Source organism: Oncorhynchus keta, chromosome 19, assembly GCF_023373465.1.
Source record: "Oncorhynchus keta strain PuntledgeMale-10-30-2019 chromosome 19, Oket_V2, whole genome shotgun sequence".
In the NCBI taxonomy this organism is placed as follows: domain Eukaryota; kingdom Metazoa; phylum Chordata; class Actinopteri; order Salmoniformes; family Salmonidae; genus Oncorhynchus; species Oncorhynchus keta.
In genome coordinates this window covers 49549589-49566902 of record NC_068439.1, presented here as the reverse complement: position 1 = coordinate 49566902, position 17314 = coordinate 49549589, and the positions used below count along the sequence as shown (strand labels likewise).

The 17314-nt window shown below is 44.2% G+C and overlaps 1 protein-coding gene across 7 annotated transcripts in view; it reads right to left on the bottom strand.

Moving 5' to 3' along the window:
* Window positions 1-17314, bottom strand: part of LOC118397711 (1-phosphatidylinositol 4,5-bisphosphate phosphodiesterase beta-4-like) — a 167067-nt gene that overhangs the window by 50687 nt on the left and 99066 nt on the right. For all 7 annotated transcript variants that reach the window (XM_052470717.1, XM_052470711.1, XM_052470710.1 and 4 more), the window contains 2 exons: window positions 6831-6911; window positions 2720-2779 (listed from right to left, as the gene is read on the bottom strand). In XM_052470717.1, coding sequence (XP_052326677.1) covers window positions 2720-2779; window positions 6831-6911 — 141 coding nt within the window. The remainder of the gene's footprint in view (window positions 1-2719; window positions 2780-6830; window positions 6912-17314) is intronic.

Here is a 17314-nt window from a genome sequence, read left to right as displayed (position 1 = left end):
ACTTTTGTACCTGTTTCCTCCAGCATCTTCACAAGGTCCTTTGCTGTTGTTCTGGGATTGATTTGCACTTTTCATACCAAAGTACGTTAATCTCTAGGAGACAGACGCTGCGTGGTTCCATGGTGTTTATACTTGCGTACTATTGTTTGTACAGATGAACATGGTACCTTCAGGAGTTTGAAAATTGCTCCCAAGGATGAACCAGACTACTGGAGGTCTACAATTTTTTCTCTGAGGTCTTGGCTGATTTATTTTGATATTCCCATGATGTCAAGCAAAGAGGCACTGAGTTTGAAGGTAGGCCTTCAAATACATCCACAGGTACACCTCCAATTGATTCAATTGATGTCAATTAGCCTATTAGAAGCTTCTAAAGCCATGACATTTTCTGGAATTTTCCAAGCTGTTTAAAGGCACAGTCAACTTAGTGTTAAACATCTGACCCACTGGAATTGTGATACAGTGAATTATAAGTGAAATAATCTGTCTGTAAACAATTACTTGTGTCATGCACAAAGTAGATGTCCTAACCGACTTGCCAAAACTATAGTTTGTTAACAAGAAATGTGTGGAGTGGTTGAAAAACGAGTTTTAATGACTCCAACCTAAGTGTATGTAAACTTCCGACTTCAACTGTATTATATTAAAGACCAACAGAATCCTATCAAGTCATTTCAAAACGTGACATTCTTTGACCCATTTCATCCGTCTCAGACAGAATGTTAGATAACTTTCCTATGTAACATTTATTAGTTGAGGATTCCCCTTCCTGCGTTATACTTTGAACTATCGAGAACAAGCAGAATAACTGTTGTGTGATTGAATCAGCTGGAAAGCAACAGACGATTCATTCTGCAAAGCCAGCCTCTGTTTATTAAAGCGAATACAGCCAAATATCCTCAACGTGATTCTTCTTTCTTTGTTCATTGAGTTAGCGGCAATAGCTGTGCGATTGTGTAATCGTGTTAGCAATCCGAACCGAGATCAGCCATGAGATGAGTTGCTCTTTGTCTGTTGTTTACCAAGAAGAACGCGTAACCTTACCAAACACAGACAGGGAGGGGGGAGGGACACAGGCTTACACACACCACACGTACGCCATGCACAGACGCAGTCACATACACTGTCTCAGACGTAGAGGACCTCCCGCTCTGTCAACAGTACACACGCTACCTTGTGATCCGTGCACTGATCCGTGCACACACACCAACGAGTCTTTTCAGATGTTTGAGTATTTGTTCGGAGCTGAGCGAGTGGTTTGTTCTCCGGCGTTTTTGAGAAAGCACACCTTTATTATAGTCAGGCATCCGTATTGGTACTCCCTCAGGACCCCAGGATGCCAAACATTACACTGCAGCAGGACAAGACCACAGAATTATTGAGGGAGTCCATATGTAATGGAAGGAGTAGCTGTGTGTGTGTGTGTGTGTGTGTGTGTGTGTGTGTGTGTGTGTGTGTGTGTGTGTGTGTGTGTGTGTGTGTGTGTGTGTGTGTGTACGTGTGTACGTGTGTACACATTTTACTATACTTGTGAGTACCAGAAAGTCTTCACAAGAATAGTGAACCAACACAAATTCTGAGAAGTGAGGAAATTTTAGGCCTAGGTTTGGGGTTAGAATTAGGTTTAGGGGTTAACTTTAAGGTTAAGGTTAGGAGTATTTGTTTATGGTTAAGGTTAGGATTAGGAGGATTTTGAATGGGAATCAATTGTCTTCACAAATATAGTTAAACATAGTTGTGTTTTTGTGTGCGAGTGTGGTGTGTGTGTGTGTGTGTGTGTGTGTGTGTGTGTGTGTGTGTGTGTGTGTGTGTGTGTGTGTGTGTGTGTGTGTGTGTGTGTGTGTGTGTGTGTGAGATCAGCCCTGGTGTTCATGAAAGGAATACTCTGTGGTTAATGTTTGCTGTATTTTCATGAAGTCCCTTCTGTTTAAAGAAAGCAGAAAAACACTTTCAGGGACACGGAACAGCCAATCAGCCTAAATGCATTTGTTTCCATCAAAGAGTGTTCAGATAGCTTTTTTTTTTGTCTGTTGGAAATCATTGTTTTATTGAGGCAACTAACTAACAAACTACATTGTAAAAGGCATTGTTACAGTATCCCTCGCAGAGAAGAAACAACATCCAAGGCTAAATGACTCACTTTAGATACAAACCTGGAGGGTTAAAACAGTATGACATATTTCATGTCGTTTGAACGTACAGGTCATTGCCAAGATAAAGTAAAACACGTGGGTAAAAAGAGTGTAGAATCTTGCAGAATCTATGCCAAGGCACATTGAAGCTGTTATGGCAGCTTGCAGTGGGCCCAATATCTTATTAAGACACTATGTTGATGTTTCCTTTATTTCGGCAGTTACCTGTAGCTGTACCTGGTCTAAGATATGAAGGGCAACGAGCAGCAGGCTATATTTCACCAACTACCCTCAGCTTTCACTGCTCCAACTCAATCAAGAGTGTATTAACGGTGGTGGGAACAATGGAACAAGTGACTAACTCTCTTCTCTTCTCTTCTGTTCTGTTCTGTTGCCTTGGCCACGTCAAGTACCACTGCCCTTAGTCACGCTACCGTCACCCCAATTATGACTTGGCCCTGTGGCTGGAACGGTAAAGTCGTGAGGGCGAGGAGATGGATGGAGAGGAGTGGGTGAGAAGGGTATTTGAAAGATGGAGGGAGGAAGGTAGGGACTAAGGGAGGAAACTGGGTTTTAAAGGTGCTCACCCTTGGCACGGCTCCGACTCGAATACTGTTGATCAGAGAACATTCTAGAACCTGGCCCTCCTGTAGAGAGAGAGAGAGAAAGAGAGAGAGAGAGAGAGAGAGAGACAGAGGGAGTAAAATTGATCTTGTCAATGCCAAACAGAAAAAGACATATTCCATCCCACTCCCCAAACCTCACCTCGCTTTGTTGGATTACAGTAGCGTTCTGCCTGTCTGCTCCAGAAGCTCCATAGACATACGGTATGCTGCTAGTGGCCAGATACGGCTGTTTGAAATGACATCTGCCTACATGCCCCCATGTCGCAGCGATAAATACAATAACCCAGAGAGAGACAGAGAGCGAGACAGTAATACGATCAGCGTGGAGGAATATCCTGCTATCCTCTTACACAACGGTTGAATCCCAACAGTATGACGGATAACAAAGCCCTTCCTCTCCAACCAGCATTACCTTCTAACATGAGCAGCCAACCCCTCCTAATTGACAGAATCAGGTGTGTTACAGCAGGGTTGGAACAAAAGAACACTCAGGAGTAGGGTACAGGACACCCCTGCTTCATGTGTTGTTGCTGAAGTGTTTGATGAATGCTAAAGTCCATTTTCAGCGAGGATATGGGCCTCTCTCTCCTCTATGGGGAGGGTTCATTTGATGCAACCGTCTCAGAGTCACCTTGGCTAAGTCAAGTTCTGTCTCAAGCAGTTCCTTTCGTCCATGCGCATTGAGTTGACTGACTTGCAAGAACGTACCATTGGAAAAGGAGACGGCACTCGAATCGCCTACAAGCCATCAGAGACGGCATTCTATCCTCTTGACTTTTTCATACAGGAGCATCCTACGCTGAATAGCTTTCAGTCTTTCCTGTTCCCTCTCTGAATAAAGTCCATTCTATACCATTGTCTTTCTTTACCCTCTCTGAATAAAGTCCATTCTAATCCATTGTCTGTCTTTTCCCTCTCTGAATAAAGTCCATTCTATCCCATTGTCTTTCTTTACCCTCTCTGAATAAAGTCCATTCTATACCATTGTCTGTCTTTTCCCTCTCTGAATAAAGTCCATTCTATCCCATTGTCTGTCTTTTCCCTCTCTGAATAAAGTCCATTCTATCCCATTGTCTTTCTTTTCCCTCTCTGAATAAAGTCCATTCTATACCATTGTCTTTCTTTTCCCTCTCTGAATAAAGTCCATTCTATACCATTGTCTTTCTTTACCCTCTCTGAATAAAGTCCATTCTATCCCATTGTCTTTCTTTTCCCTCTCTGAATAAAGTCCATTCTATACCATTGTCTTTCTTTACCCTCTCTGAATAAAGTCCATTCTATCCCATTGTCTTTCTTTACCCTCTCTGAATAAAGTCCATTCTATCCCATTTGTCTTTTTGAATTTTCCCATTGTCTCTGAATAAAGTCCATTCTATACCATTGTCTTTCTTTACCCTCTCTGAATAAAGTCCATTCTATACCATTGTCTGTCTTTTACCCTCTCTGAATAAAGTCCATTCTATAAACCATTGTCATTCTTTACACTCTGAATAAAGTCCATTCTATCCCATTGTCTTTCTTTACCCTCTCTGAATCCAAGTCCATTCTATACCATTGTCTTTCTTTTACCTCTCTGAATAAAGTCCATTCTATCCCATTGTCTTTCTTTACCTCTCTGAATAAAGTCCATTCTATACCATTGTCTTTCTTTTCCCTCTCTGAATAAAGTCCATTCTCCATTCTATACCATTGTCTTTCTTTACCCTCTCTGAATAAAGTCCATTCTATACCATTGTCTTTCTTTACACTCTGAATAAAGTCCATTCTATCCCATTGTCTTTCTTGAATAAAGTCCATTCTATTGTCTTTTCTCTCTGAATAAAGTCCATTCTATACCATTGTCTGTCTTTTCCCTCTCTGAATAAAGTCCATTCTATACCATTGTCTTTCTTTACACTCTCTGAATAAAGTCCATTCTATACCATTGTCATTCTTTACACTCTGAATAAAGTCCATTCTATCCCATTGTCTTTCTTTACCCTCTCTGAATAAAGTCCATTCTATACCATTGTCTTTCTTTTCCCTCTCTGAATAAAGTCCATTCTATACCATTGTCTTTCTTTACCCTCTCTGAATAAAGTCCATTCTATACCATTGTCTTTCTTTTCCCTCTCTGAATAAAGTCCATTCTATACCATTGTCTTTCTTTACCCTCTCTGAATAAAGTCCATTCTATACCATTGTCTTTCTTTACCCTCTCTGAATAAAGTCCATTCTATACCATTGTCTTTCTTTACCCTCTCTGAATAAAGTCCATTCTATACCATTGTCTGTCTTTTCCCTCTCTGAATAAAGTCCATTCTATACCATTGTCTTTCTTTACACTCTCTGAATAAAGTCCATTCTATACCATTGTCATTCTTTACCCTCTGAATAAAGTCCATTCTATCCCATTGTCTTTCTTTACCCTCTCTGAATAAAGTCCATTCTATACCATTGTCTTTCTTTTCCCTCTCTGAATAAAGTCCATTCTATCCCATTGTCTTTCTTTACCCTCTCTGAATAAAGTCCATTCTATCCCATTGTCTTTCTTTACCCTCTCTGAATAAAGTCCATTCTATCCCATTGTCTTTCTTTACCCTCTCTGAATAAAGTCCATTCTATACCATTGTCTTTCTTTACCCTCTCTGAATAAAGTCCATTCTATCCCATTGTCTTGAATAAAGTCCATTTATCCCATTGTCTTTCTTTTCTCTGAATAAAGTCCATTCTATACCATTGTCTTTCTTTTCCCTCTCTGAATAAAGTCCATTCTATACCATTGTCTTTCTTTACCCTCTCTGAATAAAGTCCATTCTATCCCATTGTCTTTCTTTACACTCTCTGAATAAAGTCCATTCTATACCATTGTCTTTCATTTATCCCCTTTCTCTCTGAATAAGTCCATTCTATACCATTGTCTTTCTTTACCCTCTCTGAATGAAAAGTCCATTCTATACCATTGTCTGAATTCATTTTACCATTGTCTTTCTTTTCCCTCTCTGAATAAAGTCCATTCTATCCCATTGTCTTTCTTTACCCTCTCTGAATAAAGTCCATTCTATCCCATTGTCTTTCTTTACCCTCTCTGAATAAAGTCCATTCTATACCATTGTCTTTCTTTACCCTCTCTGACTTAAATGTAAATGTAAATGAATAAAGTCCATTCTATCCCATTGTCTTTCTTTACCCTCTCTGAATAAAGTCCATTCTATACCATTGTCTTTCTTTACCCTCTCTGACTTAAATGTAAATGTAAATGAATAAAGTCCATTCTATACCATTGTCTTTCTTTACCCTCTCTGAATAAAGTCCATTCTATACCATTGTCTTTCTTTACCCTCTCTGAATAAAGTCCATTCTATACCATTGTCTTTCTTTACCCTCTCTGAATAAAGTCCATTCTATACCATTGTCTTTCTTTACCCTCTCTGAATAAAGTTTGGCAGAAGCTTCAGTGACGAAGACTGCTCAACTCTCTGACCCAACAGAACACTTATGGAAGATTCTGGAGCGGCGCCTAAAGGCACCGTTTCCCCCCCGCCATCAACAAAACACCAAATGATTGAATTTTTCATGGAAAAATGGTGTCACATCCCTCCAATAGAGTTCAAGACACTTGTAGAATCTATGCCAAGGCACATTGAAGCTGTTCTGGTGGCACAACTCCTTAGCAAGTTGCTGTTTTCATTTATTTTGGCAGTTACCTGTAGCTGTACCTAGTCTAAGATATTAAGGGCAATGAGCAGCGAGCAGCAGCCTATATTTCACCAACTACCCTCAGCTTCCACTGCTCCAGCCCTTGAAACTCAATCAATAGTGTATTAACGGTGGTGGGAACAATGGAACAAGTGACTAACTCTCGTCTCCTCTGTTACCTTGGCCACTTCAAGTACCACTGCCCTTAGTCACGCTACCGTCACCCCAATTATGACTTGGCCCTGTGGCTGGAACGGTAAAGTCGTGAGGGTCGAGGAGATGGATGTCTTTCTTTTCTCTCTCTGAATACACTCAGAGCACAAAAGACAGGGCACTGAGTAAGAGGATGAGAACGAAGCCTTTTATATACACAGATCTGGTTGAGAGACTGTACCTTTCCGTCGCTCTTCCACGTGATGAAGAAGCCAAACTCGTCCACTTTGACCAGACAGTTGGGCTCAAACAGAAAAGGGTCCTGCGAGAAGACAGAAGCATTTTGAATTCGAGAGCCAATCAGAGGTTTTATTTGATGTGCGAGGACATTACACACCCTCTCCCGTTACCTCGCTAGTACACACACGACTTACGCCACAAGATAAATAGCAGCATCGATAATAATTCATTTTTAAAGATGTAACACACACACACACACACACACACAGACACGTGCAAGGAGAACACACACCTACACCCTGTGTGTGCAGGACAGGAGGACATAACGCTAGGACAAAGACAAAACACATATAAATGTGAATGTCATGAACTGTCGAATGCAAACAGTGTCTTGGTAACCCCACACACCAACCAAAGGCTACCTTGGTGACCGGACTTACCATGAATAACGTGGCAGGCAACACTCACTGGCCTCCTGGATATATTACGAAAGATCAATTATCCTGGCTAAATCTAGTCTTCCACTTCCTGTTACACGTTTACTGTGACGTTGCGTCAGAGCAAGCGTCGGAAGGTATAACTTCTTTCGAGAAATAGTTCCTCGCCTACTAATTCAATCCCCTAATTTAAAGGATAGAGTTGTGGTTTATTTACGGTCTACTTAAATGTGGTAAACCTCCCAGTTCCAAATTCACGAGGCGGTTATTTGTCAAACAGCCAGGTTTGCTTCAGGCGCTGGGGGGGCAGCAGTCTGTCAGCGGGCCAGACGGCGAGACTCATAAGGTGGGGAGGGAGATAAATATAGTCCCAGGCTCTGACTGGAGGCCTCGTGTGTGTGTGTGTGTTTGTTGTGTGAAAGAGAGAGAGACCCGAGAGGGAGTAAGTATGGGGTGGGCTGGCAACAGAGTAACAGCAAAGTCATTTGGATTACATTCCCGTAGTCCGTCCATTTGTCTGCCGCATTCTAAGTGAGCGCCCACGTGTGTGTAAGAGAGAGACCGAGTAGAGGGTCGTTACAGAGCTAAAGGAAACAGTGAGTGACAACACTGCAGCATGTGTTGTTTCAGTGAGATTATGGTAAGCCTTCAGTTCAATCTATCAATCAATCAATCAATCAAATGTATTTCATAAATCCCTTTTTAAATCAGCAGATGTCACAAAGTGCTGTACAGAAACCCAGCCTAGAATCCCCAAAGAGCAAGCAATGCAGAAGCACAGTGGCTAGGGAAAAGTCCCTAGAAAGGCGGGGGCCTAGGAAGAAACTTAAAGAGAGGCACATGTGCTGCTCGACACCAGAAATATGGCTGTTCGTTCATGCATATACTGTGCCAGCGCTGTCCGGATTAGGGGAGGGTTTGGCCTGGGTAGGCTGTCATTTTAAATAAGAATTTGTTCTTAACTGACTAGCCTAGTTAAATAAAACGTTAAATAAATCGGATCCCAGCCTTATAACTAACAGTCCTGACATTCAGTGACATTGGAAATCAACAAAAATCCAGCTTGGTGTAAACTGAGCTTCAGTTGTATTCGCCTTGTAAAGACATATTTTATAGATAGTATCTACAATATTAGGCTGGGTACTTCTTCATTCTAAGATGTAACCTGGCTGGAATGGCCAACCCCCCTCAACACACACTCCTTGGATGGTGTGGGGCAGGGAGTGCATGTGGGAGTCATATATTTGGCTGCATTGATAAGAGAGGGTGACCCCTGCTTGTCTGACTCACTACTCTCATAAGTACATTCCTCTCTCAGCGTGCAGTGGAGCTCTGCTAGATGTGTGTGTGTGTGTGCGTGTGTGTGTGTTGAGTGTGTGTGTCTTAAGTACAGGGCTTGACATTAACTTTTTTAGCCATTTATCCTTTGGACAAGTAGGACTGATGTTTTACTTGTCCAAAAGCTAAAGTCACTTGTCCCAAAAAAAACACACAAAAAAGAAAGTCTATAACACCATGTTTATAACACCATGTTTATAACACCATGTTTACCTCATTGTATGACGCAAGGAACCACTTTACAAAATAAAATGCATTACTATCTTTTTTGACCATAGAGAATCAGACAACAAATGTAGGCTTCACTCTGCCTGTTGACTTCCTGTCTCAAAATACAACACTGCCCCTTTTAAGGCTCTCCTGGAGGATGGTTGGTCACGCTCGGTAGCCTACAAAATATCAAAGAATTACAATTAGAACCAAATACATAACCAAATAAATACCCCCAGGACTCGAAATGAAGGGCGATGACAAAATATGTATACGGTTCAAAACAGACTCTGGGACAGTTCTGGGACTACAGATCCAAAAGCTTAAAAATGTTGTTGACGTTTTATTTCTTCATATTATAAACTCAGCAATGCGCATATGGCTGTATAGGCTATGTGGGAATGTTCCCATATGCAATTAGCAAGAAAATGACATAAAACGTCCAGGTTTTAAACAATTCCATTTCTGGTTAAACCGTTTAAAATGCTGACCGTCTCAGCTCAGGTTCAAGGTGGGTGATGATGTGGGTACATAACAGACACGGTCCTTCACTCTCTGATCTTTTTTGACCATTCGATCTGAAAGAACCGCGCCTCGAGTATGTCTACAAAAAAAATCTAAAGACGTGAATGGAAATGATCTTTCATTATATTTGTCAAACATGACTGGCCTTTAGCCTATATTTATGTAATAAAAAGTCTCATTAAAGTTTGGCTACATTGGTTTAGACATGAGGCTGTAGCCAATATGCATATTAACTATACTTTGACCTGTAGGCTCTTGTATTTATGTACATTGTGATCACTTGGCTACATAGCTGATGCCTGCTGGACTGTCCATTAATCACGATACTCCATTCTGCTTGTTTATGTTTTATCTGTCGGCCCCAGCCGCACTCAGGCTCTGTGTGTAGTTAATCCGACCCTCTCTGCCTAGTCAACGCCATTTTACCTGCTGTTGTTGTGCTAGCTGATTAGCTGTAGTTGTCTCACCTACTGTTTTAGCTAGCTCTCCCAATCAACACCTGCGATTACTGTATGCCTTGCTGTATGTCTCTCTCAAACTCTCAAAAGTCAATATGCCTTGTAAAAGGCAAACGCTCCCTAAAACACTTCTGTGAGCAGGCCTTTCTAATCGACCTGGCCCGGGTATCCTGGAAGGACATTGACCTTATCCCATCAGTTGAGGATGCCTGGTCATTCTTTAAAAGTAACTTCCTCACCATTTTAGATAAGCATGCTCCAAAAGGTTAAAAAAATGCAGAACTAAGAACAGATATAGCCCTTGGTTCACTCCAGACCTGACTGCCCTCGACCAGCACAAAAACATCCTGTTGCGGACTGCAATAGCATCGAATAGTCCCCGCGATATGCAACTGTTTAGGGAAGTCAGGAACCAATACACGCAGTCAGTCAGGAAAGCTAAGGCCAGCTTCTTCAGGCAGAAATGTGCATCCTTTAGCTCTAACTCCAAAAAGTTCTGGGACACTGTGAAGTCCATGGAGAGCAAGAGCACCTCCTCCCAGCTGCCCACTGCACTGAGGCTAGGTAACACGGTCACCACCGATAAATCCATGATTATCGAAAACTTCAACAAGCATTTCTCAACGGCTGGCCATGCCTTCCTCCTGGCTACTCCAACCTCGGCCAACAGCCCCCCCGCAGCTATTCGCCCAAGCCTCTCCAGGTTCTCCTTTACCCAAATCCAGATAGCAGATGTTCTGAATGAGTTGCAAAACCTGGACCCGTACAAATCAGCTGGGCTTGACAATCTGGACCCTCTATTTCTGAAACTATCCGCCACCATTGTCGCAACCCCTATTACCAGCCTGTTCAACCTCTCTTTCATATCGTCTGAGATCCCCAAGGATTGGAAAGCTGCCGCAGTCATCCCCCTCTTCAAAGGGGGAGACACCCTGGACCCAAACTGTTACAGACCTATATCCATCCTGCCCTGCCTATCTAAGGTCTTAGAAAGCCAAGTCAACCATCTCGAATCCCACCGTACCACCTCCGCTGTGCAATCTGGTTTCTGAGCCGATCACGGGTGCACCTCAGCCACGCTCAAGGTACTAAACGATATCATCGATAAAAGACAGTACTGTGCAGCCGTCTTCATCGACCTTGCCAAGGCTTTCGACTCTGTCAATCACCATATTCTTATCGGCAGACTCAGTAGCCTCGGTTTTTCTGATGACTGCCTTGCCTGGTTCACCAACTACTTTGCAGACAGAGTTCAGTGTGTCAAATCGGAGGGCATGCTGTCCGGTCCTCTGGCAGTCTCTATGGGGGTGCCACAGGGTTCAATTCTCGGGCCGACTCTTTTCTCTGTATATATCAATGATGTTGCTCTTGCTGCGGGCAATTCCCTGATCCACCTCTACGCAGACGACACCATTCTGTATACTTCCGGCCCGTCCTTGGACACTGTGCTATCTAACCTCCAAAACGAGCTTTAATGCCATACAACACTCCTTCCGTGGCCTCCAACTGCTCTTAAACGCTAGTAAAACCAAATGCATGCTTTTCAAATCAAATCAAATTTATTTATATAGCCCTTCGTACATCAGCTGATATCTCAAAGTGCTGTACAGAAACCCAGCCTAAAACCCCAAACTGCAAGCAATGCAGGTGTAGAAGCACGTTTTCAACCGTTTGCTGCCTGCACCCGACTAGCATCACCACCCTGGATGGTTCCGACCTAGAATATGTGGACATCTATAAGTACCTAGGTGTCTGGCTAGACTGTAAACTCTCCTTCCAGACTCATATCAAACATCTCCAATCTAAAATAAAATCTAGAGTCGGCTTTCTATTCCGCAACAAAGCCTCCGTCACTCACGCCGCCAAATTTACCCTAGTAAAACTGACTATCCTACCGATCATTGACTTCGGCGATGTCATCTACAAAATAGCTTCCAACACTCTACTCAGCAAACTGGATGCAGTTTATCACAGTGCCATCCGTTTTGTTACTAAAGCACCTCATACCATCCACCACTGCGACCTGTATGCTCTAGTCGGCTGGCCAAAGCTACATATTCGTCGCCAGACCCACTAGCTCCAGGTCATCTACAAGTCCATGCTAGGTAAAGCTCCGCCTTATCTCAGTTCACTGGTCACGATGGCAACACCCACCCGTAGCACGCGCTCCAGCAGGTGTATCTCACTGATCATCCCTAAAGCCAACACCTCATTTGGCCGCCTTTCGTTCCAGTTCTCTGCTGCCTGTGACTGGAACGAATTGCAAAAATCGCTGAAGTTGGAGACTTTTATCTCCCTCACCAACTTCAATCATCTGCTATCTGAGCAGCTAACCGATCGCTGCAGCTGTACATAGTCTATCGGTAAATAGCCGACCCAATTTTACCTACCTCATCCCCATACTGTTTTTATTTATTTACTTTTCTGCTCTTTTGCACACCAATATCTCTACCTTTACATGACCATCTGATCATTTATCACTCCAGTGTTAATCTGCAAAATTGTAATTATTCGCCTACCTCCTCATGCCTTTTGCACACAATGTATATAGACTCTTTGTTTCCTACTGTGTTATGTTACACTCCTTTCCTCTTTTGACCTCACCCTCTCACCATCCCCCCCTACTCACAAGGCAGGCAATACGCTCGACCTCATCTTTACTAGATGCTGTTCTTCCACTAACCTCATTGCAACTCCCCTCCAAGTCTCCGACCACTACCTTGTATCCTTTTCCCTCTCGCTCTCATCCAACACTTCCCACACTGCCCCTACTCGGATGGTATCGCGCCGTCCCAACCTTCGCTCTCTCTCCCCCGCTACTCTCTCCTCTTCCATCCTATCATCTCTTCCCTCTGCTCAAACCTTCTCCAACCTATCTCCTGATTCTGCCTCCTCAACCCTCCTCTCCTCCCTTTCTGCATCCTTTGACTCTCTATGTCCCCTATCTTCCAGGCCGGCTCGGTCCTCCCCTCCCGCTCCGTGGCTCGATGACTCATTGCGAGCTCACAGAACAGGGCTCCGGGCAGCCGAGCGGAAATGGAGGAAAACTCGCCTCCCTGCGGACCTGGCATCCTTTCGCTCCCTCCTCTCTACATTTTCCTCCTCTGTCTCTGCTGCTAAAGCCACTTTCTACCACTCTAAATTCCAAGCATCTGCCTCTAACCCTAGGAAGCTCTTTGCCACCTTCTCCTCCCTCCTGAATCCTCCTCCCCCTCCCCCTCCTCCCTCTCTGCAGATGACTTCGTCAACCATTTTGAAAAGAAGGTCGACGACATCCGATCCTCGTTTGCTAAGTCAAACGACACCGCTGGTTCTGCTCACACTGCCCTACCCTGTGCTCTGACCTCTTTCTCCCCTCTCTCTCCAGATGAAATCTCGCGTCTTGTGACGGCCGGCCGCCCAACAACCTGCCCGCTCGACCCTATCCCCTCCTCTCTTCTCCAGACCATTTCCGGAGACCTTCTCCCTTACCTCACCTCGCTCATCAACTCATCCCTGACCGCTGGCTACGTCCCTTCCGTCTTCAAGAGAGCGAGAGTTGCACCCCTTCTGAAAAAACCTACACTCGATCCCTCCGATGTCAACAACTACAGACCAGTATCCCTTCTTTCTTTTCTCTCCAAAACTCTTGAACGTGCCGTCCTTGGCCAGCTCTCCCGCTATCTCTCTCAGAATGACCTTCTTGATCCAAATCAGTCAGGTTTCAAGACTAGTCATTCAACTGAGACTGCTCTTCTCTGTATCACGGAGGCGCTCCGCACTGCTAAAGCTAACTCTCTCTCCTCTGCTCTCATCCTTCTAGACCTATCGGCTGCCTTCGATACTGTGAACCATCAGATCCTCCTCTCCACCCTCTCCGAGTTGGGCATCTCCGGCGCGGCCCACGCTTGATTGCGTCCTACCTGACAGGTCGCTCCTACCAGGTGGCGTGGCGAGAATCTGTCTCCTCACCACGCGCTCTCACCACTGGTGTCCCCCAGGGCTCTGTTCTAGGCCCTCTCCTATTCTCGCTATACACCAAGTCACTTGGCTCTGTCATAACCTCACATGGTCTCTCCTATCATTGCTATGCAGACGACACACAATTAATCTTCTCCTTTCCCCCTTCTGATGACCAGGTGGCGAATCGCATCTCTGCATGTCTGGCAGACATATCAGTGTGGATGACGGATCACCACCTCAAGCTGAACCTCGGCAAGACGGAGCTGCTCTTCCTCCCGGGGAAGGATTGCCCGTTCCATGATCTCGCCATCACGGTTGACAACTCCATTGTGTCCTCCTCCCAGAGCGCTAAGAACCTTGGCGTGATCCTGGACAACACCCTGTCGTTCTCAACTAACATCAAGGCGGTGGCCCGTTCCTGTAGGTTCATGCTCTACAACATCCGCAGAGTACGACCCTGCCTCACACAGGAAGTGGCGCAGGTCCTAATCCAGGCATTTGTCATCTCCCGTCTGGATTACTGCAACTCGCTGTTGGCTGGGCTCCCTGCCTGTGCCATTAAACCCCTACAACTCATCCAGAACGCCGCAGCCCGTCTGGTGTTCAACCTTCCCAAGTTCTCTCACGTCACCCCGCTCCTCCGCTCTCTCCACTGGCTTCCAGTTGAAGCTCGCATCCGCTACAAGACCATGGTGCTTGCCTACGGAGCTGTGAGGGGAACGGCACCTCAGTACCTCCAGGCTCTGATCAGGCCCTACACCCAAACAAGGGCGCTGCGTTCATCCACCTCTGGCTTGCTCGCCTCCCTACCACTGAGGAAGTACAGTTCCCGCTCAGCCCAGTCAAAACTGTTCGCTGCTCTGGCTTCCCAATGGTGGAACACACTCCCTCACGACGCCAGGACAGCGGAGTCAATCACCACCTTCCGGAGACACCTGAAACCCCACCTCTTTAAGGAATACCTAGGATAGGATAAAGTAATCCTTCTCACCCCCCCCCCCTTAAAAGATTTAGATGCACTATTGTAAAGTGGCTGTTCCACTGGATGTCATAAGGTGAATGCACCAATTTGTAAGTCGCTCTGGATAAGAGCGTCTGCTAAATGACTTAAATGTAAATGTTATTGACTTGTTAATTGTTTACTCCATGTGTAACTCTGTGTTGTCTGTTCACACTGCTATGCTTTATCTTGGCCAGGTCGCAGTTGCAAATGAGAACTTGTTCTCAACTAGCTTACCTGGTTAAATAAAGGTGAAAAAAAAAACATTTTTTGAATAGTATTACAATGTTGGCTTCTCTAATCCAAAGCTGATCAGAGATTCCTAAGTGATTTATTTTACTTGTTCATTTGGACAACTCAAATCTATATTCTTCTCGTCTTGCATTTTTATTTTATTTTTTACTTGTCCCAGACAAGAGGACAAGTGTTACTGTCGAGCCCTGAAGTGTGTGTGCAAGTGTTTTAACTGCAGCATGGCTCCCTCCTCCAAGAGTCCCCAATCCATCACCCTGCTCTTTAAACACACACACCGACACACATGCCGACGCACACACAAACAGACACGACCGTTATAACAGCAGGCCTGGGGATCCACAGTGTTTGTGTTCTCTACAGGGGACAGAGACATCCAGAATCTTTAAACGTGAGAAACAAGCAGGGTTTATATCAAACCTGTCATGGCCCATAACTAGCCTATATTATTAGCCCCTATATATAAATAAAAGCAACCAGAAAACGCCTGTCAAACCAAACAGACTAATGCTAATGGCTTAATATGGAATGACTCAACTATCAGCTAGACTCCTACATGATTGACTGAGTAAGTAGCCAACATTAAACACACAGAACAAATCCGATCCTAGAAGTGCCTTAGCGCCTCACCAAGACTAAGGCCTGATACACACGGCCTTTGAGGAGCTAGAACTCTCCTCTCTATGGGCGACTAAGTCCACATCAGACATACTACTGCTGCGGCCATTTTGATTGTCAGTGTGGCTCTGAGTTTTATTCCCCATTAGCGGTCTGAGTCACTGGCAGCTGTCTGTATGTGTGTGGACGCGGTAATGAGGGAGGCAGAGGAAGACGATGAGACACAGCAGTGAGGAGGGTACAGAAGGGGAATACTGTCATCCTTCCTCCGATACGGGAAGCGGGATAATGGGAAATGGAGAGAGGGAAATGACTGGTCTTTGAAACCACATTGTGCACGCACGCACGTACACGCACACACCGATGTCCCTAAACTAATTAGAGCATCATCGGGGAGCAGACCGGCAATGGGTCCAGGAAATGCCCCTGCACATTATTCCATCTCACTCTACCGCCATCATTAGTATTCATGAACGAACATTGACCATCAACCTATGTCAGTCTCATTTCACTCAACACTTTTACTATCATCTGTTTGCGTCTGTCTTGGCACTGATTGTCAGAGCAGTCAGTGCAGATAGATCATTGTTGATCTCTCCCTCTCTCTCTATATATATGAAGTCATTAGTAATGTAGAAACAAAATCAGTACGGTTGCATATCAGGACATGATTTTTGGCGATATATCGTATCGTATCGACAATATTGCAAATATTATTTTTGCGCTAGTTGGTTGTACCTGCCGCAATTCTCGAGTATTTTTCCTTCATAGCTTGTTCTCCATCATCTTCTTAAACGGGGAGCCAGCTTGTTTTCAGCACTTTTATTTCCATGACTGATCAAAACTAGTTGTTTTCTCATGGCTCTCTCTTGTCCCTCCGCAGCAGACATACGGTGAGCAATATGTTTGGAACATCGAATCGCAATAAAATCACAGTATCGAATCACCAAACTGTGCATTTGCAAAGTATTCAGACTCCTGGTCTTTTTACACATTTTGTTAGGTCACAGATTTATTCTAAAATTGATAACATTTCCGTCATCAATATACACACAATACCCCTAAATGACATAGCAAAAATTGGTTTTTAGATTTTTGGGCAAATGTATTTTTTTTAAAACACTGAAATATCACATTTGAATTGTATTTATTTTATTGAACCTTGATTTAACTAGGCAAGTCAGTTAAGAACAAATTCTTACTTACAATGTTGGCCTACAAAACGGCAAAAAACCTCCTGCGGGGACGGGGGCTGGGATTTAAAAATAAATATATACACTGCTCAAAATAATAAAGGGAACACTTAAACAACACAATGTAACTCCAAGTCAACCACACTTCTGTGAAATCAAACTGTCCACTTAGGAAGCAACACTGATTGACAATAAATGGTCACATGCTGTTGTGCAAATGGAATAGAGAACAGGTGGAAATTATAGGCAATTAGCAAGACACCCCCAATAAAGGAGTGGTTCTGCAGGTGGTGACCACAGACCACTTCTCAGTTCCTATGCTTCCTGGCTGATGTTTTGGTCACTTTTGAATGCTGGCGGTGCTTTCACTCTAGTGGTAGCATGAGACGGAGTCTACAACCCACACAAGTGGCCCAAGTAGTGCAGCTCATCCAGGATGACACATCAATGCGAGCTGTGGCAAGAAGGTTTGCTGTGTCTGTCAGCGTAGTGTCCAGAGCATGGAGGAGCTA